At 46.4% G+C, this 27,243-nt stretch overlaps 1 protein-coding gene across 1 annotated transcript in view; it reads left to right on the top strand.

The window, feature by feature from the left end:
- Positions 1–27,243, top strand: part of LOC135911179 (uncharacterized) — a 180,918-nt gene that overhangs the window by 24,012 nt on the left and 129,663 nt on the right. The window contains exons 6-7 of the mRNA XM_065443368.1: positions 1,383–1,448; positions 20,434–20,654. Of these exons, the coding sequence (XP_065299440.1) occupies positions 1,383–1,448; positions 20,434–20,654 (287 nt within the window). The remainder of the gene's footprint in view (positions 1–1,382; positions 1,449–20,433; positions 20,655–27,243) is intronic.

The raw sequence follows: 27,243 nt of genomic DNA, 5'->3' as shown, positions 1-27,243 counted from the left end.
CCAACTATCCAAAGAGCTCATCCGATTTTCCTCGACTAGCCAATCAGCGCGCGCCTGACCACGTAACTATCGCGTAGGCAAAAGTATCCTCGAAAGTGATGGTCGCAAAATACGTCCACAGTGTTGTTTGAACAGCCCAATGAAACGCTCTTGTTGTTTATATGAGGCTGCTTTTGTTTGCTTGCAGTTCAAGAAGCATTGTATACTCCTACAGGTTTTCTTTCCTAATTGGCAGACCAGGCGCGAGGAGCGTGCAGAAGTGGAGTAGCTTTCGGTGCGATCTAGCTGGCGCTACGATAGTAGATAAACGGATGAAGGGGGTGGAGCCATCATGTGCGATTGGCCAACTTCGCCTTGCTTAGACTGCGTTGGCTGGCCGAAAATCGAGGCGGCGAGCAACGGGCATTCTGAATGTTAATATTAGTGCTAAAACGGATTCTCAGCAAAGAAGAGTTGGCAAGGGGATGTCGTACACGTGACGAAACGGCTCCAGAACGTTACACAGCTAGGCAAAGTATTTTTATAAGCAAATAAAGGCATTCTCACGGTAGTTCCGATTAGCCAATGACAGAGCAATCACCGAACAGCGATCTTCTATTCCCTCCGTAACGGAGCACTTCTCGGCTATTCCGAAAAATACCAGGCTTTTTTTTGCATATTAATGCATCTTTTAGGCGCAAACATCACTTTGACGTAGTAGACAATCGGCAATATTTTTTTATTAATCAGTCTAGTTATTCATAATCAGTGTGCACATGTCATATCAGATTTTCGTGCCGTTGCGTGACATACAGGGGAAATGGAGGTGGCCCTAAACTTTTCGAAACAATCGAGGAGGGGTGACTGCAGAATTAGAATGGGCGCGCTTTGGAATACCTTTACATATAGCTCCCCAACACCTGCCGCCTTATGCAATAGGCTGAAGAGCGTACTAATGGTGCTGCTACCTTTAATATCACGAGGTGGTGGTGCGTACTTAAAAACAGGGTAGCGCAGTTGAGCCACAACTGCAGACAATGCATTGATGAAAAGTCCTAGAGAAGATGGCGAACCTGAAACGAAAACGATTAATTTTTGTTTTCTTTCGCTTTCCCACCGGAATTACTTTGTAACGGGAAAATTAGCAACGTTCAGGTTTCGTATCGGCTCGAGCAAAAATAACGTTTCTTTATTCCGTTTTCTTAAGGTTGCGGTTCGATACCATATAGTCACGAGCATTATATTCGGGTGTTCATTTCAACAGCTTTCTTTCAGCCGCCTGTAAAACAAAGTGTTTGTGAAAGATCTCTCACAAGTCTGTCCAGTCAAAATTGCTCCTTGCTGCACGTAACCAACTATCTGACAGGTATTTTTATTAGTGACCTCATTCGCTTTTGTTCCAGCCAAGGACGGTGACCCTGGGCTTGCAACATTTGCCAGAGCAAAGGCCTTCCTCCTCGCTTGCCCCGGTAGGTTTCCAGCGATATCTGCTATAGCTTTCCTTCGGTCGTTGGCATGTTTGCCTCAAAAGCGCCGCGCCAGCATTCTGTACGTTGAGCAAGCACGAGAGAGCGAGAGACAAGTGGGTGATAATCCAACTAGCTAGCTTTCCGTATTTGCAAAAAAAATTGGATAGATAGATAGATAGATAGATAGATAGATAGATAGATAGATAGATAGATAGATAGATAGATAGATAGATAGATAGATAGATAGATAGATAGATAGATAGATAGATAGATAGATAGATAGATAGATAGATAGATAGATAGATAGATAGATAGATAGATAGATAGATAGATAGATAGATAGATAGATAGATAGATAGATAGATAGATAGATAGATAGATAGATAGATAGATAGATAGATAGATAGAAATAGTGAGGGAGACAAAATTACCTGATGAGCAGCTGTACCTTTCACCGTGTTCCCGCCGAAATGTGTTCATGATCAGACGAGCAAGAACGATCATTAAGCTTGCTAGCAACTAGTAAACAAGCAAGTCTCTGCGGTTGAGCTACACCATGCTTGTCAGGGATGTGAACTTATCGAGACTGTAAACGCTGTTGGGGCTTCCAAAGCTCGATTTAACAAGAAATCCGGAGGAAGTCTGGTCGGCTGTCTGTTGTCGGTTCACCGCAAGCGGCTTTTAACGCACCGCATCGATCGCAGGCCAAAACACAGCTGTTGCTTCATGAGCGGACGCTTACAATCAACACTCTGATTTAGAATAAGAAACAAAAACGAAAGGGTGAATGAACTGTCGACGTACGTGGTGGTTGAAATGAGTCGATTAAACGTTGAATGTATATCTCCATCGTCAAGTTAGTTCTACGGAAGCCCGCAAGGTGGGGAAAAGTATGTAAGCGGAAAAAAATGGTGAGCACTCGAATTGTAGCAGGAAGCTACAAAGGACAGCGACCTCCCCGGAAAGGAGCTGGTCCCGGATTGGAGTCGTGCACCAGGACGAATTTTTCTTCAGCTGCGAGGCTTTCTTTCTAAGAAACCATGTTACAATTCGGGTGGATGCCAATTTTTTTTTCCCTTTCATATAAGCACCTCCGTCCTGCAATTATTTTTACTCTTTTTCATGTTGACTATTCCCTCAGTTCGCACCTTATTCGCACAGTAATCCTCTCGCAATTACTTGTGTTGTTTAGCGCGTCATCCGCCGTAGTGGCATAATGCTTCGGCGTAACGTTGCTAAGCCAGAGGGCGCGGGATTGAATCCCGGCCGCGGCGACCGCATTTAGACGGAGAGAAATGAAAAAAAAATGTTACAACGTTTGGCGCGCGTTAAAGCAACCCAGGTTGTGAACATTAATCCGGAGTACCACTATACAGCGTGCCTAGTAATGATATCGTGAATTGACACGTGAGACTGCTGATTTTTTGTTGTTTGGCGTCGACCTTTGGCTGGCCCTGCCTTCCTTTTTTTAATCGTTTGACCCTCTGGAATGCGTCCACCTTGGTTTTGTTATTGCTCCTTCATGCGACCGCGAGGCACAGGGCCCATCAGCCCCGATCGTTTGCGGCTTTTTCTAAACGCACGCCCAAGGTCCGAGTGATTCCCATGCACGGCCAGCGTGTCTCCGTTCTCCCTGCTTCTCCAACGATGATCTACTTCGTCCCTATGATGATGATTTATTGGAATCCCCTTCGAATGCGGTGACAAATGGTCAGCTTGCCAACTTGAGCTAAAGAGGCAATCTGTACACGCCCGTCGGTCGAGCATATTGCCTACTCCTCCCTAATATTTTCTCTCTTTCGTAAGATATCTGTATCTGCTTTGTAAACAATTCCATGGTTTTGAGTGCGAAAGCAACAATTTCATTGAGACCCGCTGTAGTGTGGGATTCCGCATTAATTTTGACCACCTGGAGTTTTTCAAGGTGCATCCCATGCAGGGTACACGGGAGTTCTCGCACTTCTTGCACCTACGCCTGTAATGGATCCGGTCCTATTGATCTCTTATCAGCTTCTATTTTTTTTAGAAATTATCTAAGCGTCTCTTACTTATCTAGACTACGGAGCTGTTCATGCTTCCATTCGCTAAATCCCTGCATTTCTCCATGGCGGATGTTACCTATGGGTTTCGCTGGGTGAATGCCTTCGCATACAGTATGTTATGCTGAGTTGTTTCGGGTTTTCACTGGAATGGACACATGCCTCAGTCTGTTGCGAATACTTGCTCTGGTATGTCCTTTCCCATTGACAAGCGCGTCAAGCTTCAAATAGCAAGGCTTTGCCCTCTGTGTTATCGTACAGTATTTTTTCTGACTTTTTTTTTCTTAACATACTTGTAAATCCCCATACTCTTTCTTGCATCCAATTTACTGTCTCGGTTCGTCACTTTTTTTTGATAACTTCCAATTGTGTTATTACACTTTATACTACCTGTACTTGGTTGCCAACTTTCTTCACTTCTTCCTCCTTTACCTGGTAGCACAAGGAAACATAATATTTACAACCTGAATTTCTCAACACGAAACGAAGCCTTCAAAGTAGACGCGAATTATCCACCAAGTCCTACAAACTCTGCGAAAAGGGTGGTATATTTTTGCCAGTGTCCGCTGCACTACACCAAAGAAAACTGATAAATGACTTTTTAAAGGGGGATGCTGTTTAGAAAAGTGATTTTACATAACATGGAAAAAATTTCATAGCGGTATGTTTAAATCTGGCAATATAGCTCCTTGCAGGGGATAAGCTTGCGGCTAGCAATTATTTCTGATTTCTTTTGTCCTAAACTGTGCGCCCCTGAGTGCGGTCTCAACCATCCCGCAACGAAGTCGGAGCGATGTATATTGAGAGCGGCTGTAATGTACATGCAGACTTGCTTGTTTAAATACACTTTCAGTTCTTAAACCTTCCCAAGTGGACATTGAACCCATAGATGCAAAATGAGCACCCGGAAAGGGTTTATGTTGTATGAATATCAGTGACCGACACCCATAATATTGTTCTGTGTGGAAAGACACAGACGAAAGAGGCTATTTACAGGCTACTTACACTGCAGCCAGACAACCAGGCCGCCACTCGCCACTCGCTCGCACCAAGGGCACAGACCCACTTCATCGTCCTTCTCGAGGCGGCTCGTTTCTTGAGCATCTCTCGATGATATCGTAATACCACACCGCCCCGGTGGCAAAAGCGCCGTCACGGTGCTGTTAAATATCCAAGGCGCGTGGATAGTTGTAGAGATTGAATCGGGTGACGTGGACAATGTCACTGGTTGTTACAGCGAAAGACGTGGTGGGCGTGGCTAGAAAGATTTCATAGGCCACATCGGTCACTTGCCGGAGCACGCGATATGGGCTGACTTTAGGCGATGGTGACCAAAGCAACACGAGGGCACCGGGCACAAAATGGACATCATGGTGACGGAGGTCGTACCGTTGCTTCTGTTTGTCTTGAGAGACTTGTAGGCGAGCGAGCGCGCAAGTTCGCGAGCATGGTCAGCATGGCGATTTCATCACGGTTATAGTCGCTAGTTGAAGCTGTGGTGGACGGAAGCACAGTGTGCAGCGGTACTTACAAAAGGTTAAACGGGGGAAAGCCAGCAGTTTCGAGACGCGAAGAGTTGCACGCAAAGATAGTGTAGGGTAGAGCCAGGTCCTAGTCACGGTGGCCGTCTGAAACGTATTTGGATAGCATGTCTGTAAAGGTGCGGTTCAAACGCTCAGTGATGCCCTACGTTTAATGGTGGTAGGAGGTGGCAAATTTATCCTGTATTGAGCAGGCATGCATGATGTCGTCAATGACTCTGGCGAAAAACCTACGGCCAAGGTCTGTTAGCAATTGACGCTGAGCACCAAGCATCAAAATGATATCATGTAGGAGGAAGTCCGCAACATCAGTTGCGCAACTGGTCGGAAGAGCGCGGGTTACTGGTTAGTGGGTCGCGCAGTCCACCGCGACTGCAACCCACTTGTTTCCTGATGTACATTCAGGAACTGGGCCGAAAATGTCTAAGCCGACACGATGGAAGGGCTCGGTATGGATGTCGAGTGGCTGCAGCTAACCAGCGGGACGCTGGGAAGGCTTCTTGAGTCGTTGCAAAGTTCAGTAGCGGCGACGCAACGTCGTATGGATTGGGCAAGGCCCGACCGGAAAAAACGGCGACGTACACGGTCATATGTTCAAGATGAAGCTCTTCTAGAACGGTTGAGTGGCGGTGTTTAGGTATTACAAGTAGTAACTCAGAGCCGTCCAGATGAAAGTTACGACCATAGAGAGTACCTTCGCGGAGGGGGAAGAGGCGTAGAGCAGCATCGGCCAGAGAGTGTTCAAAACGGTGGATGAGTGGTCTGATGTAGGCGTCACTAGGTTGCTCGTCAGCGAAATGAAGCAGCTGGGCAAGAATACGCAAGAAGTACTGGCAATATTAGAGGAGTCAGAGTCGTCAACAGGGTAACGCGACAAGCTGTCAGCGTCTTGGTGCAGGCGGCCAGACTTGTACCCCACGGAATATGAAAATTCTTGCAGCCTCAAAGCCCATTCACCAAGCCTGCCTGTAGGATCATTTAGCGATGAGAGCCAGCAGAGAGCACGATGGTCAGTGACTACGGAAAAAGGGCGACCGTAAAGGTAAGGACGGAACTTCGCAACTGGCCAGGCGACAGCGAGGCATTCTCGTTCCGTAATGGAATAGTTACACTCCGACGGTGCTAGGAGGCAGCTCGCATAAGCAATAACGCAATCCTGGCCACGCTGACGCTGGGCTAAGACGGCACCTACGCCAGGACCACTGGCATCTGTACACAATTCTGTAGGGGCATCAGGGTCGAAGTGGGCGAGAATGAGTGGTGAGGTTAGAAGAGGGAGGAGGCGGGAGAAGGCGGCGGCTTCTGCAGTACCCCACGAGCATTGTACGCCTTTCTTCAAAAAATTAGTGAGGGGTCTAGCAGTTGCCGCAACATCTTGAACTAAACAACGAAAGTACGAGCATAGCCCTACAAAACTTCGAACGTCTGTGGTTGTCCTCGGAACCGCAAAGTCTAGGACAGCGCGGGTTTTGTCAGGATCAGGCTTTACTCCGGAAGCGTCAACGAGGTGGCCCAGAACAGTTCTTTGGCGGCGGCCAAAACAACATTTCGATGAGTTAAGTTGCAGCTTCGACTTTAGAAATACATCAAGTAGAGTTGTTACACGCTCAAGGTAAGTGTCGAACATTGGCGAGAAGACGATGACGTCTTCAAAGTAGCAGAGACATGTGTACCATTTGAAACCTTCGAGCTAGGAGTTCATCATACACTCAAAAGTGACAGGGGCGTTGCATAGTCGAAACGGCATTACTTTAAATTGGTATAGGCCAACAGGTGTGATGAATGCGGTTTTTTCTCTGTCCATATCGTCAACAGCAATCTGCCTGTATACAGAACGAAGATCAATAAAAGAGAAATAGCTGGAACCATGAAGGCTGTCAAGGTCATCGTCTATACTTGGGAGCGGGTAAACGTCTTTCTTAGTTATGTTGTTCAGATGACGGTCCCCAACAATAACAACCAACAATACAGATGACGGCCAAGGAATCGAAGAAGGCTCAATGATGTGTTTATCTAGCATTTTGTTCACTTCGCTTTTAATTACTCTGCGTTACATCGCAGAAACTCGATGCGGTCGTCAGTGAATAGGCGTAGCATGGCCAGTGAGAATACGATGCTTTACCGCGAGCGTCTGGCCTAAAGGGCCATCGTTGAAGTCGAGAATATATCGGTAGGGGGATAATACTTGGCAAAGGTCTTCAGCCTGCGCAGAGGACAGGTCCGTCGCAATCGTTTTTTTTTTCTGTTGGGACTGGCACCCGAGGCTGGCTCGAGGAGCCTGCTAAGCTCGCAAGAAGCATCGGTCGATAAAGCTGCCACGGAATGGTCGCCGAGACAATCAACGTTTTCAAGGCAAATGCCAATCCAAAGTTAAATACAGGCATCCGAGTGCGGTTCGCAGTGATAGAAAGTATACTGTGAGGCAGGGTAACGTCATGCTGTAGTGGAATGTCGGGCAAAGGACTGAGGTGGTATTCGCCATCAGTAACTGGTGGGGAAGACAACAGTTCAATATAGGCTATGAACTTTGCCGGCAGGTGAAGAAAGCTGGTGGGGCGTAAGCGGCGCTAAGGTGCGTCAGAACGTTCTGCGAGAATCGGCAACTCAAGGCGAAGGGCACTGGCAGAGCAGTCAATAAGAGCAGAGTGCGCGGAGAGAAAATTGAGGCCGACAATCAGGTCGTGGGGGCAATGAGCAATCACGGTGAAGAGGACAGGAGTGTGGTGGCCGGTGATGCTGACACGTGCCGTACACATGCCAACGATAGGCACAGTACCGCCATCCGCAACGTGGACGACGCGTGCCGGCGCTGGCGTGAGGAGCTTGTTCAGTCGTGGTCGGAAGGCAGCACTCATAATAGAAAGATGCGCTCCTGTATCGATGAGTGCCGTTACAGGATAGTCGTCAACGTCAACGTCAAGAAGGTTTCCATTTGTAGGTAATGTGAGCAGAGGATTTGAGGGCAGGGTCAACAGCGCAGCTTCATCTCCAGAAGCTGCAATGCCTAGTTTTCCGGTTGGATTCGGGAGGCGATAGGCGGCGAAGAGAAGCGACGGGTTTGGGCCGAACGAGACTGATGGCGTCGAGGTGAGTGCGAACGACTCTAGCGAAGGTTCGGAGCAGGAGCATCAGCGGCAGTGGGTTCATAGCGGGTGGTATAGGGAACACAAGGTCCAGAGGTGCAGGAATAAGAATAAGAATAAGAGTCACGAGTGACGTGGCCGATGCTACAGTAGTGGAAGCAGATCAGCCTGTCCCCAGGGGTACGTCGTTCGGACGGGGTGCGGCGAGATGTGGCAGAAAAAGGACTGCGGAGGACAAGGGCCGCTAGAGATCTGGGGAATGGTGGCTTGTGATGTGGAACACGCGGAGTTGACACCCATGTTCAGAAATGCCTGTCTGACGATGGCCTGAACTATCGCAATCGTGGTTTCTGGCGGATCGGGACGTGTGGCGGAGAAAGCAAGCGAACAGGCAGCCTCGAGCTCGCGGCGAACAATACGGGTTACATCGTCACAGGTGGTGGCCTTTCGCGGTCGACCCTCACATGTGGTATGTGGTTGCAAGCCAATATACTTTGAAAGCGCCATACCAGAGTCCTTCCATTTTTTTTCTGGTCACGAAACTGCCACCTCAGTTTCATATAGAGCCAGCGCCCGCCGCTAGAGGCGCAACCGTGCATGAGAGGGCATGCGAACGCCGCTACCGCTGTGGTTGTGTGTGGGGCAGCCTCGGTATTCTAGTTTTCTCGACTTCCTCAACCGTCGCCTTAGTTTCAGCAGAGTCCTTAAGGACTCTGGTTTCACGTAGCTATTTTTAATATTGAATATGCTTAAATTACTGCCGGAGCGCGTCTTCTGCCATGATATGAGCGCCCGGGACGAAAAAAAGCCTCTCATAACATGGAGCTTGAGGCGGTCTCAGACCCCCAAAAATTTAAAAAATCTGGGATTTTAAGAGCCCGAACCACGACACAATTATGAGGCACGCCGTAGTGGGGGACTCAGGATTAATTTAGACCACCTGGGATCCTTTAAAATGCAACTAAATTTAAATAAACGTAAATAAATGTCTAAGTGAGATTTAGGTAGGATTAATGCAAGACAAACTTCGCTACTAAATGTCTATAAATGCACCTAAGAGTCTGCAAAGCGATGCCATTTCTGAATGAGATTTACGTAGGATTAATGCAAGACAAACATCGCTACTAAATGTCTTTAAAATGAACCTAAATTTAAATAAACGGGTGTTTTGCATTTCGCCCCCGTCGAAATGCGTCCGCTGTACACGGCCGGCAGGTCTCGGTCCAGATTTCTTCATCATCGCTGTTCGCCTCAACACTTCGGTGGTCTCCGCTTTTTAATATTTGCGTCAAGTTAAACACCGCGCATTCGCAGCAAAGCGTCAGTGGTCCCACTTATGACCAGATGCAAACATATGGGCTGTTGCATTCCTCCTTACACGTAAGTAAGCGCCAACTCTCCATTGCGCATAGCGCCAGATTGTTCGCCCAGCACAGCTGTTCACTTTCTATTAAACTTTGGCAGAGAAGGACTCTGACTGTGGGCAGTATCTTATAAGGAGATCAAAAGAATGAAATTGTTATTGCAAAGGGCTGCTACCGTAGAATACTTAATGACAAAGAAAAGGAAATTAAGCTGCTCCGTGCGCTTAAGATTTCTCTGCGAAGCAAGGCCATGTCAGCATGAGATTTAGGTAGGATTAATGCAAGACAAACTTTGCTACTAAATGTCTTCGGTGCGGCTTTTAGCAACGGATTAAGGCGAACGTGAAGTGTTAGGACTTGCACAATTGAAACTAGCTTTATTGTAATTAGGCAATTGCCTTAGCAAGCAGTCGTTTAGAAGCGTCAGTAAGCCCAGCACTTATTCACGCTTCTCGTGGTTCCGACGCAGAAACGACGAGACTAGGTATTTTGGTTCCTAATGCGCAACTATTTACAATATGTTAAAAGCTTTATATTTCGATTAAGAAAAGAAATAGAACGTGTTGGTGCAAAAACAACATACAAGCACGATCATTTATTTATCATGTAAAATAAGCGCAGCGAAATACAGACAGAACACGGGCCTCCGGTTACGAATGGTCCACCATTCACAATGCAAGAAGTTTGTTAAAAGCATGACACTGATATAATAACCATAAAGAAATAACATCAAAAGTGAGAGATATGCATTGGGGGCAGGAAACGAATGGCAATAAATACAGAATACATAATCGATTGTTTCTATGAACAAGAAAGTGTAAAGCATAAGCACTTCATAACACATGTCAAAACAACTCTCAAACGAACTGAAGTAGCCACATCACAAATGCAGCAATTTTTTTTTAAATGGCTTGTTAGATATACCACCATTCTACTTCTTCAGCTGTTACTTGCAACACGTGTTCGGCATCGCTGTCCCACCCCGCCACTTCAACTAAACAACTCGGCACTCGAAAAATAGCGCAGCACATGCACAGAACGCACCCGATCACTCAGCTTGCCTCGCACTGCGCACGCGTTTCGGTACGCGAACGATGCCCTCTGTGGCACAGTGGCGCCGCGTCGCGGCACCTTTGGGCAGCATATGAACCTCTCCCATAGCGTGACGGCGAAGTTTCGTGACCAGAACAACATGGAAGGACTCTGGCCATACTAAGGCTGGTCGTACGTTACAACGATGCGGGCGAGCGTAAAACATATACTTAGGTGTCCGCGCCCAGTATTGGCGTGGAGAAACTCGTCTGCCGCCTATGACAACTTGCATAGTCCGTCGGTTATCATCACGACACACAGTTATGTCCAAGAAGCCGCCACCGTGATGTGGTGTGTGATACGGCGGCTCTTAGCTTGTTCAAGGCGGCGGCATTCTTTTATGGTGGCGTCGATAGTCCAGACGTTGCCGAAAACAAGGAAATTTACTGTGTCGTCGGCGATGGCTTTTAGCACATGTGCCACTTTATCTGCTTCAGAATTAGTATCGTCAGCTTTGGGGCATAGAGCCAAGACGTCGAGGATGTATGAAACGTGCGGCTCTGTAGATGTCTGAACACGAGACGCAAGAGCCTTTCTCGCGGCAACCTTGCGCCCAATGGGGTCGTCGAACAGTTCCCGTAGCTGCTCTTTGAAGCAGTCCCAACTGGATGTCTCGTCTTCATGCGTTTGGTGTCACACGCGTGGGGTGCCGCCGAGATAAAAGATGACATTCGCGAGCGTAATCGTTGGGTCTCACCTGTTATTAGGACTGGCGTGTTCATAGAGCTTGATCTGTTCGTCAAGGTCCTGTCGCTCCAGGCCAGAGAACACACCAGGGTCACGATGTTTGGCAACCGTGACGACTGGAGCAGTTGGACAAGCCGAAGCCGTTGCAGAGCCGGTCTCATCACCGGGAGGCATGATGACAGGCTCGATGTACCAACCACTACGGAGTTCCGTGGCGAGGACGGGGAACGCTAACCTTCACCAAAATGTTACGTGCTACAGACACAGATAAAAGATACTTTTTACAGGCTATTTACATTGGAGCCAAACAGCCAGGTCGACACTCACTCGCGCCAAGGGCAAAGACCCACTTCATCATCGTACTCGCGGCGGCTCGTCTCTTGAGCATCTCTCGATGATATCGTAATAATATGTTTTGCGTCATAAACAACTGAGGCAATTGAAGGTAGCTTTGTGAATTTATACAACACGTTATTTCGTGTGGAAATCTTTGAAGAAAGTACACTACAAGCGACAAGTACACCGTCAGAGTTTTGCGATTATCAGTGCTAATCATCAATATAACTTTGCCTTTTGTGAACCCTCCCTAAATGTGATATGCCGTGAACGTAGTGTAAGGAAGCTAATGACATGAACCCAGAATAAAACGGCTGACTGTGCCAATGATTTTGATCTTATTTAATCTGTGGTTTTTAATGCGCAAAATTTATTTCTTCGGCAATGAAGGTGAAAAGTATTGCCGCGCGATTTGCTACTCGAGACACTTCGCAAGTATTTGCGGTCTTCTTTCACGCTCATGAAAACACTTTTATGTAGCATGTGTTGAGCAACAAAAAGCTCTATCTGGGGCTCTTAATGTTGCTCTGCAATTTTCTGATTGATAATATGATAATATTTGAGAAGTTGAGTAAGTAATTGATACTAGTTATGTAATTAGGCGGAATGTAAACAATAATGTGAGTGTCTACAAGCGACGGCAAACAACTTTATCTTGGTTCTTTCGAGCTACGTGGCATTTGCATACGCTTAAAGTTTGGCTAACGTTTCGTCGGACGCCCTGTTTAAGGCTCGCTTCTGTTGTAGTAGAACGGCAAGTTAATCTTGTAATACGGAGGTTACTGCGCTTTAAACACAGGACAACAGAGGTAAAAGTTGACAGGATGCGCGCGTCCTGTCCATTTGTACTTCTGTTGTTCGTGTGTTTATAGCGCAGTAACCCCCGCATAACAAGATCGTTCCTCTTCCCCTCTTTATGGCTACAATCATCCTCGTTCTTCAGGCCTTGACGAAATTTATCGTGGACAAGTGGTCTCGAAAAAAGAGCGGTGCTTTATCGCTCAAAGTTTTCCAGGTGCATGGGATATGAGAAAGCGGTAATCTACGTCGTCATTTTTTTTCCTTACGAGCTTACCAGTTACTCAGAATTCAGGGGTGCGATCTTTTACGCCTTCCAAAATAAAACGGAGGCGGTCCGTTCCTTCGAGCCGCACACGATTGGTCAATTTGAACCGTGACGAATGCCATGACGTCAATTGTGACGTGATATCTGCTGTGAATCATTCCATGTCGTCTGCTATGGGACGAACGCAATGGAGCGGACCGCCTATTTCGAGGGGTAAAGAACGGACCTCCTCCGTGTGATTTTGGAACGCGTATAAGATCGCACACCAGGTCAGATGTGATTCCAGCCGACAGCTCTCATATTTCACTCACCATGTTTGTTCCCGCAAGGATTAATTACGCCGACGTTACCGAGTAAATCCCCCATTATATAAGATAAATATTTGCGAAATCTCGCTTTTTGAGAAGTCGTCGGGAGTTCCGACCACAGTGCACTCATTTTAGAACAGGTAATTCTCAAGCGCAGTGCACCCCCCCCCCCCCTAATTGTCCCAGATTATGCTTAGGCAGAAAGTGGGAATCAGGAAGGCCACGCGGAACCGCACGGGTCGACAAATTTGGTGACTTGTAGCGTTCTTCTTCCCACGAAAAGGCAAAGCAGGACACGAAGACTACTGAATCGCACGATGGAGGCTTCTTGGACATAAGTGTGAGCCGTAATGACAACCGACGGAAGATGCAAGTTGTCATAGGCGTCCGACGAGCTTCTCCACGCCACTACTGGGCGCGGATACCTAAGCATGCGTTTTACGCTCGTCCACATTGTTGTAATATACGTCAAGCTTTAGTATGACGTTTTCAAGGCCTACTGGCTTTCAACCAAATACTACCTATAAAGAATTATCGCTTCTTTCTGTATGAGTTGCCTATATAATTGTAGTTTAGTGCGTTTCAAGTTGCAAGATAGAAAGGAGAGTGCAAGCCCAAGAAAGCAGACGAATAGCGCATGCGCACAGTAGGGATGGCAGTTGGAATCCCTAAGTTTGGGATCCCGCTGTTCAAAGGCTGTCTTTTAACGCGAGAGCGTTAAGGAGCTCGTGTCGCAGAAAAGCCGGTGTCGTCGGCGTTGGTGTCGGCGTCCGCGCCGTTGGCCATGAGCGATAAATCCCAGAATGCACTTCATAAATACAAAAACATCTTGCAAGATGGGCAGGTGGGAATCGAACCAGGGTCTCAGGAGTGTGAGACGGAGACGCTACCACTCAGCCACGAGTTCGTTCCTTCTAAATGGGACCAAATCGCCTCTAGTAAATGCGGTGTTGCCTTAGAAACGGGCCGTAGAACGTTATACTGCGGTGCATATCGGTAATTATGACGATGTAACTTACAGAAGTCGCAGTTTCACGAGTAGGGAAGTACGTTTCCCCTAAATTTCTCCTGCGCTCTGCGCACACGCAGAGCCATCTTGCGGCAAACACAGAAGACCCCCTCCTCACAATGTACGGCGCTGCCCCGACATGTGGGGCGCCACTCGCCCCATGACCGCGTGCGCCTTCATGGCGCGTCGGGGCCCGGCTATCTCTGCCGATCGCTACGTTTGGCTGGCGTAGCGCGTTTGAGTAGGCGGTGCGCATGGGACGCGATAACGCTATCACGTTCTACTCTTGAAGGCGAACCTTATGCGTCCTCCAATTTTTAATTCTGAGAGTACGAGGCCTTCTGTGTACATCTAAAAAGTTAAAGCAGAAAGAATCGGCTGGTTTTGTTCTAGTGACAGTGTATAATGCGATGTTTAATGTGCGAATAACTCTCCGGCGCCATTTGGGAAATGTTCAATGATTCCAACGTATCCTGGATAACCCACCGCAGATGTTCTTTTAGCTACGAGGATGCATTGTAAGACGTCGAGCTGTTAGCGAAATACCAATGCTATAGTTCGACTACCGTGTCCTCGGCTAGCAGGGAAGGACCCCATCGCAGCTATTGGATCATTTTGTACGTTGTGCCCAAAGCGTTCATAAATAATAAGTATTTAGTAAAGCCATATGCCGAAGTGGCTAATAAATTCTAAATATTTCAGATTTATTTTAGCTCTAGAACACTCTTTAAAGTTTGATTTGAAGAAAACTCTTTGTTCTCCAATATACTGTCCTACCGTGATTTGTCTCTAAGGCTGGCAAACTTTATTTCCACTGAGGCGCGTATTGATCTTTTTTTTTTCCGCACGCAACCTCTGGAGTGCATGACGGTCCCTTTAAATTGTATTGCGCTTGGTGGACCGAATATCACGAGAAATATTTCTTGTCTAATCTTGCTGCAATATATGATTTTCCGTGAAACATCAAATATATAGGACAAATATAGGCCATAGGACAAATGTAAACTCATCCAGCGTGAATTGCCTCCGCCTCCACCCCCCTCAACCACCCACCCCAAAAGAAAGGGGGTTTCGCTCGGTAAACGTGGGTGGACGTCAGGTGACAGCGGTAAGCGTCGCAAACTTGGACGGTTGGCGCGTGGCACTCGTCTTGTCCTGCTCATTCTTGAACCATCTGGTGGCAGAGGCAGTGGCCAACCGCAAATATCGATGGTTCCCAACACAAGCTGAAACAATGTTGAGGGTCCCGTTGCAGTCTTTGACTTTAGGGCACTCGTCTCTATATTGTCTTTTACGAATTCATTGCATTTAAATAATAATAAACTGAAACTGAAACGAATCGCGATAGGAATCCACGCCCGCTGTCACCATGACCGAACAAACGGAAAATGGTCGTGATTTGAGAGCCTTCATACGCGCTCAAGCGCTCATTTTGGGACTGCTACATCTTCCCGTTTCAAGCTTATCAAAGTACTGCTCTATTGTTCGTACAAAGCAAACGTAGTACAAACGCAGGTACCAAAGTTTAAAATGAAGCTGAGTTGGGCACTTCTTTTACCACGTGTATATGTTGTTATTTGATATGAAAACCCACAGACATTGCGCAGGGAAATGGGGAGGAGCAAGCTGGCAACTGCCACCGAGAGGCGCACAATGCCAGTGCAAAATGTAGGATGATACTGGCAGCAACTAAGGAATCAAACGGCAGAAAAACACAATTCGGCATGCTAGACGAAATTCACAGCACATCAGGCAGTTGAGGATTACCCAGGCAGGAGGGACAACTATATCTATTGTGGATTATGCATTTATGTAGCAACGTAAACCAGAATTATTTAGTAATACAAAGGGTGTATAAAATCTCGGTGCACGAAACAACGCAGCAAAAAAGAAACTTTCCGGCAAATAATAATTGATGAAGAATATTTGCGAATAAAAGTGAAACAGAAGTACACATTACTGTTAAAGAAATCTGTTGACGTAAGCTCTAAGTATGAATTCTTTTAGAAACCGTCGGAAACAGTGTCATGATGAAGATGATTAAATTATTGATGGCAGAGAATTTTAAAGTGAACTGACTGAAAAGAGAATGTCACTTTACCGTAGTTATCGTTCACTTTTGGCGGTAAATTATGTTTGCGTTATGAAAACGTGTGTTATGCGTATTCTGAAGCTGCACTTGGATAACCAGCTCGGTGAGAGTATCACTTGAAAGAGCGCATGTTAGGGCTCGTTGGTAATCCCTCGTTATTGACAATATCCCCGTTGCGACTTCTGACTGATAAGAGACCTAGCCTAAGTTGATCTGATAAAGTTCTGTTTCGGCTAGAATTCGGTTGGAAGGCGTATCGCATCACTTGTATTTTTGTTACGCTCTGATGTGTACCAATATAGGCGTGCGAATAACGCGTGTATATTTATTATAATGCGTTCAACATACCTAAAACCACTTTTAGTAGGTGTGTTGTACTTTTCTTATTCTTATTTAACACATCCGATGTATTTGCTTGCAGTAGCATTTATTGCGCAACTCAACTAAACAAATTGTGAAGCACGGTGGCGTGCGCTTGGCCCCAATATGCGAGGGACGTTCCAAAAGTAAGTTTCCTCATTCTATTTGAAAGACAAGATGGCACACAAGGTAAAACAAACAAACGCCTAAGAATCCGCGCTCGTTGCTAGTTCAACGACGGAAGGAGCGTCAGCGGAGGAGGCATGACGCATGCGCAGAGCGCCGAAGAAGAGAGAGTAGCAGCAGGCCGGCGTGACCGAGGTTATTCGAGTACGAATCACGATCGCCCACAGACGCGTGCTGATTACGTGGTCTTTAATAGGAGTGCGTGCGTTTATCCGTTATGGAATGCGCACGTGGGACTAATGTGTACATAATCCATGAATGCCTTGAGACCGTGCATGGTGATGAGGTCATGTCTCAGGCCTTGCATCGCAGGGCAGCTAGTTTTACCACAGTGATTTCTTCAAATTGATTGCACGCTACGACAAGTGTTTCAATGTCGGTTGGGACTATTTGGAAAAATAGTGCGATCTGTATAGCTTAATCCTGCTATGGTGTATATTTTTTTTTGGGGGGGGGGAGGGGAATTAACTTTACGTGTGGAAATAATGGAACTTACATTTGGAACGTCCCTCATAATTTGCGTAAAGAGCGCGAAGTCCATTCAAGCATCTGCTCTTTGTCGGACACACATGCTAAATAATTATGTTTTGCACATTTGTCTCCATATTGTAAGCGGAAATAACTCCCAGTATGTAGTATAAAGCTTGTCACCTAGCAACCCCCCGGTTCGGAGTTTATATGCTTTGATTGATCGGAGTACAATTTTTATTCCATGCGAGCCGAATTTCTGGGTGGAACCATGGGATTTTTTTCTTTCTTTTATTTTTTACTTTGCAATGTACGGAGTATTTTCGAGGTTCAACTGGAGTATAAAAAGGCATTTCGGCTTAGTTTGCATGAATATAATTATATGCAGAGGCTATTGCTCAAATTTCGAAATACACACACAAGACCGCTTCAAATTCAACGAAACTATCAATGAAAGCACATAAATCGTGGCATACATAAACATTTCAGAAACGCCCAATGCAAAACTTTCAAAGAAATCCAATGTACAGGCGACACACAAGAAGCGACGCTGCCAGTATACATTGCCACGGTACCGTGTGCCTCGAAACCGCCTAAAGAACAGCTATGCTGTTTTCAGAAATATGACTCACATGCTCGTTCATACGTTACCTGCTTCTCAGAAAGTAACAAAAGACGTTACTCAACACAAAACTGCTAATTCAGAACAGTGAGCAAAAAGTTTATGACGTAATTTTTCACAGTTAGCATGCTTCTCTGTGAGTGCTGAAGCGACTTCGCACACGGCCGGCGTTCGCCTCCAAAACATAGTGCTTTAGTTCCGGTAAGCAAGAAAAATGTAAGTGCGCGTGAGTCATAGCAAAATTCACTTTATGCGAAAAAGTGGTAGCGTAGCAATAGTTTATTGCGTGTGAGCATGACCCGCAGCAGCCAATGTAACACCGAAAAGTGCGTAGTCACACATTGTCTAGACCACACTACTTGCTCAGCCTCCAAGCAATATTTCTCGGTTGTGAAAAGGAGCTACATCGCTGATCTGTCAAGTGAATCCTCCCACTCGCAGCCAGCAGGCATGCTTCTAAATCAGTGTCTGGGATAGAGCATAATGTTCATGCATATCGGAAGCAACGACGTGACCAAAACCCAAATGCGCGATAACAATTCGATTAACATTGCTCCGCAAGAAGCTTTATTTACAGTACGCGTACTTGTGTCCTACCGTTTTTCTTGAGCAAGGTTATCCGTAGACAGATACCCAAAAACAGTTGCTTGCACTGCGATCTTTCTCATTGGCAACACAGCACCGTAAAAAATTTGGAATATGCCATTTATGTTCGACTAACACGGACGTCGTGGTTCGAACAGTGGCTGCTGTTGCCATTGCTTTCCGGTCCTTTCAAACATTGCACCGAACGTTGTCAGCACATACCCACAAGGGCATAAAAGTCGCATTTGACGTAGCGAAGAGCACAAGCCATGGTCACGTAGAGCCACAACTTAGTCAGAAACCTGTGTCGACATCCCGAGTCAATGAGCAACTTCGATGTATGTATAAATAAGCCTTTTTCCCCACTTGAAACCGTCCCCCTTGCATTCATCGTTGTCAGCAAAGGTATCAAAGCCAACGTACTTGAAGCTAAGATACATTGAGCTACAGGCACGCCTATAACACTTACTGGAAAGAAGCACGGGAAACAAATTGACGAAAAGCTGTCACGGAATGCCACTTCACAAATGTAAACAAACCGTCAGCCATGAGCACTGCCGACTCGGCCGAACGCGGCCGGTCGCTGGCGCGGGGCACAGCCTCACGGGAAGCGTGACGTTACCCACCTGTTTCGGTGGACGGGAATGTTTTAAAACTCCTTGTTTTTGTTCCACAGGAGAACAAGATTTTGAAGCTGAGGAAAATAGCGTCATGTCGCCTCAATCCTCCCGCAGCTAGCCAACGGAGTGAAACGAGGGAATGACGCTGTAATGCTTCCATACATCGGAGTAAATATTCGAGCATGGGGTGGTAATAAGGAGTTTATTATTTTCTTATTATTCTTTTTAACTACACAGTAAATCTGTGCTGCGAATAATAATGGGCTTGTGCTGTGCTACATATTTACTTGTTGCCGGCAAAACTCACAGGATTGCGAACACTGTTCTATTTATCCCTGCAACTGCCAATGGTACGAATTATCGCAGGGAACCTCACCGTGACCTGTTTTGGTCATGGTGGCAACGGGCGTGGATTCCTATGGCGATTCGTTTCAGTTTCTGTTTACTTCATTATTCTTTAAATACAATGAATTGGTAAGAGACGATATACAGATGAGTGTCCCACAGTCAAAGACTGCAACGGGACCCTTAACATCTCTTTGCAAAAAGTAGCCTCGTGGCGGAACACCATATTGATTCTCACGTTGCTGAGCTTAGCCGAAAATTTTATCCAGCCTAATAATATAGCAGGAAGCCGAGTCTACCGTTTAGAAGTCTATCACCGTCGGAACACAAGGTGTAGGCGCGCGTATCTACATTAAGGCTTCCGGCGGTGGCCGGCACACTGTTGCCTTCGTGTGAGCCCACTGCAACTTCAGGCCTATAATATGTCCTTTGGGATTGCACGCAACGCCCCGACCTCCAAGGCTGCTCCCAGAAATCAGTGGACCGCTGTGACAGCGCTTTGGATGCGACAGACGCCCACCATTGTATGCCCTAGAATTACAGCACATTCTCCCTGCAGGGAGGAGCCAATACAATAGCTGCAGCCTCACCGAATGACCAGTCTCCGGTCCGGTTTCCTAGCAACAGATGCTTTTCGTACGGCCATGCGCACACTTCACTGCCGGCTCCTACCAACGTGAAGCCGTGGCTCATCTTTCAGCTGGTCATCGTCGTTATCCTTTTGCTACACTACAAAAACGAACAACGAGTTGCACCCGGAGAAATCAAGCGAATAATGTGGCCGCGTTTAACTTATAACAGAGCTGATACAATCGGAACATATTTTTTTTTTCATCATCATAGAGATATTCATTCTCCGCATAAAAAGTTTCACTTGTGCACTCATTGGAAATGAGCGTCGGGAATGGCGCACTACGCAGAGGCCTGCGTCTACATACAATTGCGTTTATGCTCCATTCAGCTACAATCGACATCGGAGTATTACGTAGTCTCTCTCTTAACAGTACGAATCTGCTGTATATTAATGCCGTGCGGCACGTTGCAAACAAAGCCCGACTCCAGCTCCTTCACAGCCATAACGGCTTGAAAGCATGAATCACAAAAGTACTCGGATAACTAGGGGTCCAAGTACTGCTCGCGCTCACAGAAAATATTTCGTCCGCTTTTGCGCAATGTTTTCAGAGGCTTCGAAAGACTTTCCGCAGGACAATGACGGCCGTCCCGTGGCCCCTATCCCAGAGTTTCCTGAAGGGCTGGACTATGAAGGTCGATACAACGCCGCGGAATTGGCCGCCAATGCAACCTTCTTCGGAGTAGACACCCTGGTGCGAGGCCTTGTCTGCGCGGTGAATTACACCGACGGCACACCGGACACACCCGACGGCGGCAACCCCCTCATTGAAGTGAGAGACGCGTGGAAAAACATTGACGCACTGTGCTTCTTGTATTCGTCGACTACGTGATGCCTCCAGCACTTGTAGCATTTCTACTGAATCAAATGTCTTTTTGCAATTTATGAAAATGATAGAGTGTGCAGAGAGGCAGAGTTAAAGTGTTCATTTTTGCATGAGTGAACATGCTCGTCATACGCCTTGTATATCGAACCACATAATGTATACAAACCTTTCCGTAGTTACAAATAATAACGAATGCCAAAGGTACCCGGACTGTGAAGTTGGGCGTCTGCGGATGTATATGGAAGTGGTTAAATAGTGTCTTCTGGTAAGCTTTGTCGAAAACTCATAGCAATTTTCACTGCACTATGGTGTCCTCGCGAGCGAGATAAATGCGAAATACGCTTCGAACAGCGCGGGGGAAGGGAATCAACATGCCAGCCTGTAAGACCACGTTACATCTTAAGCAAATTTGATTTTACTTTATCATACAGAGGGAGCCGGTTATTTCGTCTACTTACATATGGAGATGCTCATTTCAGTAACTAGACGCAGTATTTTGAATGAAAAGAAACTGTGCTTTTCAAAATTGTAACATACTACTAGGTAATAAAAGCAAAATTGAAAAGCGAATATGTCCTTAATCTTATTTCGGTTCTTAGGTGGGATATATACAAAGTGCTTCCTGTCCGCACGATAGGCGCACGCACATTACTGAATACAATGCTAAGAGTACCTGACAAAAACGCCGCAAAGTACGAGAAGATGTCTGTAGAAATCTTTGCTCCCTATGGCTACTTCACAGTTTCCAGAAGCGCCTACGAGAGGCATGATCTAGATATGTGCCATTTGCACTACTAAAACTGATGAGTGGAGCCCCGTGAAGCAGGAACAGTAACTTACAATTGTATTCTTCTTCCAGGCCGTGAATAATAGGACGGCAAGTCCGAGGTATATCGCACAAGGTTCTGATAGCACATTCGACCTTTTTTTTTTGTTTTCTCTGCATGCTCATGCGAAACTTTAAGTAACCATGTAACTAAGCTCAATCGTCACCATTGCCACTCTCACACATTGTTGAAGAAAGCAGGAATAAGGATTAGTGCGAACGTTACTTCTCTGCGTTTAAACACCATCGTTGCATCAAAACGCTTTGAGGGCGCTCTGAAACGACCACACCAATTTGCCATAAGTAGGATTATATTGTAACGTGGCAGTGACGCTGAAGAAAACAGCAAAACTGTCAGCGACGAAACTTGGCGTTTTAATGGCCCAAACTGCGCCCTCAAAACAGGCTACAATCGAGGAACAAGGACAGCGGCGAACACAGTCAGGGGTCGTCGAAAATCACATCTGCCGGTGCAGCACGCGGGTTTTTTATACACGACTCATCGAAGGTTCCAGAGTAACCGGTGGTGCCCGCGTGCCTTCCAGAAATTTCTACACAATTCGCGTCGCACATGCAATCAGATTACGCAAGCTTCGATGACAGCAGACCCGCCGTGGTTGCTCAGTGGCTTTGTGTTGGGCTGCTAATCACGAGGCTGCGGGATCGAATCCCGACGGCGGCGGCCGCATTTCGATGGGGGCGGAATGCGAAAACACCCGTGTGCTTAGATTTAGGTGCACATTAAAGAACCCCCGGTGGTCGAAATTTCCGGAGTCCTCCACTACGGCGTGCCTCATAATCAGAAAGTGGTTTTGGTACGTAAAACCCCATAACTTGATTTCATTTTTTCGGTGACAACAGAACCATCTATAGCACTTGAGAAGCTTCCGATACATGCGGTCGCGTGAGTCCCACACTGAGCGAAAGCATTCGTTTGACGGTGTAAAGGACTCACCCGCAAAAGACAAACAAGTCGATGTGTCACTATCGCAATCGAGCAAAGTAGCCGACGTTTCACTGGTTGTGGTACTTCTGTTCTTTAACAGTGCACGCTAACCGTAGGCCGCGTGCACTTAATTATCATTTCTTTTTTTTTCTCCCAAACCTTCGCTTCTGCAATACGCGCACGCACGCACGCATACATGTTCGCGCGCACCATGTGCACTATCTCGACGACGGCCTAAATTCAGCGCCGCTCGTAAAACGCTATCCTCACACGTTCGAGCGCTTGCGTATGTAATTTCCTGCAAATGTCCCAACAAAGCTACCCACACTGACTTTTGTCTAAACAGGACCTCACTTTCGCGAAATATAAACAAACTGCTTTGTATAATTCACTGACCAAAGCGACAAAACGAAACCTCGTATAACCCATGACAAATTCCGAAAAAAAAAAGAAGACGCTTCATTAATTACTACCAAAGCTGCTAATGAAACTGGTAACGCCAAGCTCGTTAAACATAGCACTGGACGTGGCCTATTTTTCCACTGATTTACTGAATTAAAGATTACACACTGTAATATCTAAATTCTTCAACAACGCGTTGTCATATCTTCTTGATGTAATGCCTGCCTCATCGAGCAGTTTTGCTGAAGTGTTGTAATGGTACTTTCTGCCACCGTCAAGTTAAATAAACTTGGTGCAACTTAAGAAACCCTACATAATGCTTTCGAGCCCTTCTTAAAAATAATTTCGATAAGGAGAGTGTGTTTTTCCACACATTTTATTTCGCAGAATAATTTCCTTTATGGAGGGCCTCATTATTGCTAATAGGGGTCGCCATTAGAGAGGTCCCCATTTTCTCTAATTATTATTCCGCTCGTTCAATACACTCATTACACTCTGGAGTAGTTTGATACATAATTTAATGCAAAGCTTGCAATATGTTTTGAATCATGTTCCGGAAAGTCACATTGCAAGCTATTGTGAGTTAGCACCAGTGTGGTGTTCTTCTCTTCCTTCGTCCTTGTTTATTTTACGCAGTAGATTTCCAAAACATGAATCACCACCAACTCGCCCAAGCTTCTGTTGCAGTATATGTTTCGAACTTTGCCTTCCCGTAACATATGCGCCTCATTTTCGCCAAATGAATTCAAGGTGTCTTCTTTGGTCTACCAAGGGCACCGGGGAAAACAACTAACTATCCCCTACGCTCATGAAAGAAAAAACAAAGTCGTTTGAATAATTATTTTCGAAGCTCCTCATTAGGCTGAGAACGCTAGTTTCCACAGACATGCTTGACATACCGCCCCTTTCCGCTTAATATAGGCAAGGTGTCTTACCAGGCACGTGCCCAAGAAGGGGGGGGGGGCCGGGGGTTCCCGCTCCCTTTCCCCTCCCCGAAATTAAGCGGCGTACACCCCCCCCCCCCCCCCATCCCACCCACGCCGCCACTCCTCACACACTTTCCTAAAGCGCCGCCAAATCAATTTTCAGACTTGACAGATATTTGGCGGTCAACATTTTGCTGCCAGTTTCGCTCCTTTTGGATGGCGGTGGTTATGGGCATCTCCTAGGGTGTGTAGGTTAGTTTCCTCGTATATTCGGTGCCCGCGCGATTAACTCAAGATGTGTTCAGTTGTCGCCACCTATTTATCAGTCACGCGCATTGCTGTTGCTTCATTAGCTCAACCTTCTTTGTTTAGACTGATCCAGGGACCAGGAAAGGGATTCCGTTCGTAGTCAGCTGGTCTCTATGCACGAGAATCGAGTTACGGCTGGACAAAACGCCAGTTGCGTTTAACTTGTCCTTTTGCTTCATTATTTCCTCGAGTGACGGCACGCCGCGACGGTGGCAGATCGTCGGAACCATATACCCGCGATATGGGTTAGATAAGGTGGAAAATAAAATAATGCGAGGCAGCGTCCATCATCAAACCCTGCAATAACCCTCAGGAGGAAGCTTTAGCTCGGGCCCAACTCCAATGCAGCCTATCCAAATACATGTAAAACGCAAAAAAGCTTCTCTGAGATAACCCCTGGACCGAGTTTAATGAAATTGGTTGTATTTGAGAGAGAAAGTAAAATGCTAGTGACTCTTGGAAGCGGAATTTCGATTTATGGCCGGAATTTGTGAAACAGATTTTTAAAAATTCTATACTTCGAAAAGAATAGACGCACTAAATTTATAAATTAATAGCTCTGCATCGAAAACAGGTACTGCGGTTCTGTAAATGGCAGCCAGTAGATCATTCAAAGAGGACAAATTCGATACATCCATATATGTATTACGTTAATTTGTAACATTGTGTATAAGGATACTGCAAAAGCTGTACTTCGATATTACTGAATTTTTTTCAGACTCATGTGTGACATATCAATGCTGTGCCTTTTAGGTGTAACATTAGATGCAATTCATAGAATTGTGATATTATTTTTCCTTGCTGAGTTCGAGAGTTGTAAACGTGATAGTTTTGTTTTCTGAAAATTTTCAATTTTTGCCAATTTACTAAATAAAAAGTTCTCGATCTAAACCAACAATTTGAAACCAACAGTCACAAGAATTTAAGTTTCTCTTTTAAATACAACCAACCTCTAAAATTTGGTGCAGTGGCTGCCGAGAAAAACAAATTCTCCTTTTACAAGTGTTTAGATAGGAGCACCCGAGCAAAAGCTACCTTTTAAACCCAGAAGCAGCATAACTGTCACCCGTTACCCCGTCTGCTTTTTCCCTAATTATACAGCACGTTTCGTGCAAAATTGGCAACTGGAAGCAAGAGTCGCAAGGCGCTGAGAAGTTAAGCCATCTACTAAGCGAGAGAGCCAAGGCAACAGCCAAACAGGAAGAAAAAGCGATTAACAAATTTAGCCGTTGTTTATGAAAATATTTACGAATCAAGATCATTTTATTTAAAGAGGAAGTAGAGAAAACGCGGCCGGAAGTGGAGAACAATTCCCTGTGTTTTGAATGACGCTTTACATCTATCAGTCGAACCGCCTGACGTAGCCATTTCTCTACTGTGCTTATGCACAGGTTTTTTTCTAACCTTCCGCATGGCTCAGTATGTCAAGAAGCGCAGCGTCCTGCGCTTCTTGACACTGGCGGCCACGCATCGGTACGCAACTTCCCAAATAACAATACGAGTCGGTTGTCGCACATAACTTGGTAGAGCAGTAAACGAGGGATCCAAAGAAATGAGATTGTTCCACAGATGTATATTCCTCTTCCATTCTTCCAAAGCTAATTCAAAATACGCAGCTATAATCGAACACAACTCAAATCTGCAGTGAAGCCCTGCACACGCCCTTATAACCGCCAGCAACTGTTCATCCGCGAGGCTGCAAATAATTCGTACTTTAATCTTTTCCTGTTACCCAAATCAGGCGGTAAACACAAAAATAAAATTATTAGCGCGTAAATTTATACGTCTTCCCTCACCTATTATAGTAGAATGGCGAATGCCTAATTCTTTATTGAACTGAAATGAAGTGCTTGCTTCGCTGACACTATTTATTGTCAAGTTTCACTTCAGTTGGCTGTGAAATTTCATGAGTGAAACGCGCTCAGCAGCGAAATCAACTGTACCTCAGGCTTTTGAAGATTTAATTAATTAATTATAGAGTTTTACGTGCCCGCGAATGTCCTCGAATTCTACATCAACATTCTGGATAGCTGGTTCATCCAGCTGGAAAGCCAATTCCGCATCAACAAGGTTCCTGGCACCGGCTGCGTTCCAGGCTCCGGTTGCAACACCACGGCTTCGAATTCTACGACGACTTCTGGGCAGCCGTCCTTGCTTACTACACCACCTCGACCGCTCACTCCCAACAACTCTCGCCATATTAACAGTTGCCTCATTCCACGTCTTGTCGGCCCACATCGCCTGCACCCACTTTTGCCGATCGTCAACAGGCGCCGGCCCCTGTTTCAACCCTCTACTCGGTCCGCCAGCGTCTTCCCCTTTTCAAGGGCATCTCCGTGAACTTTCTTTCCAAGGTAGTCACTGGGCCCAACACGGCAGTTTTCTGCTACTCTACGAACTCTACGGCCTGCCGCTCTCCTTCCTTGGACGTTCCGGCAAGCTATCCGCTTTCCGTTCGAGGGCACGTCACTCGTCACTGATACAGAGGCTCTGCCACCGGCTGCACTAGGCGCAAATTGCACTCTCGCAGGCACGGCGACGCCACAAGCACAACTTTCGCGATGCCTTCAGCATCCACGGCAACTTTGAGGCTACCGGCATTCGAGTTTTCGCCGCAAGAAGCCCCAGACGAAGCTTCCGATGTTCTGTGCTCGCATCTTTCGCGGATTTGTACCCTACCGATCTTTTTCAGGAGTAGCTCTGCCAACCGGTTGATTCGGCTCGGCAATCATTTCTACGTCAACAGCGTGAGTGTGACCACACTCGCACTTTCTCTACGCATGTCGCGAGCGACCAGAAGGTCTTCTTTAGGAGCTCCGACTTCTACCAGGCCCGGGCATGTACGAGAACCAGCTGAAGGCCGAGATTTCGTACTAAGACATGACCGTGGCGGCGTCTCGCTCATAAACTACGCTGACGGTGCTGCCTGGTACATCTCTCTCGGGTTGCATGAACTCGACGCTGCCAACGACGACGCCATCTGCAAACTTTAGCGGGACTTTACCATTGCGCTTTATTTCAGTCGCGCTTGGCACTAAGAGGGGGGCTATATTTCGGCGCGGCTATCGCCTCCAAAGTAGGCGAAGAAGATGGACTCGGGTGCACGTGGCGCAAGAACAGAACACG

This window comes from Dermacentor albipictus, chromosome 5, assembly GCF_038994185.2.
Source record: "Dermacentor albipictus isolate Rhodes 1998 colony chromosome 5, USDA_Dalb.pri_finalv2, whole genome shotgun sequence".
In the NCBI taxonomy this organism is placed as follows: domain Eukaryota; kingdom Metazoa; phylum Arthropoda; class Arachnida; order Ixodida; family Ixodidae; genus Dermacentor; species Dermacentor albipictus.
Note: the sequence above shows the minus strand (reverse complement) of the source record. Positions and strands in the feature narration are given on the sequence as shown.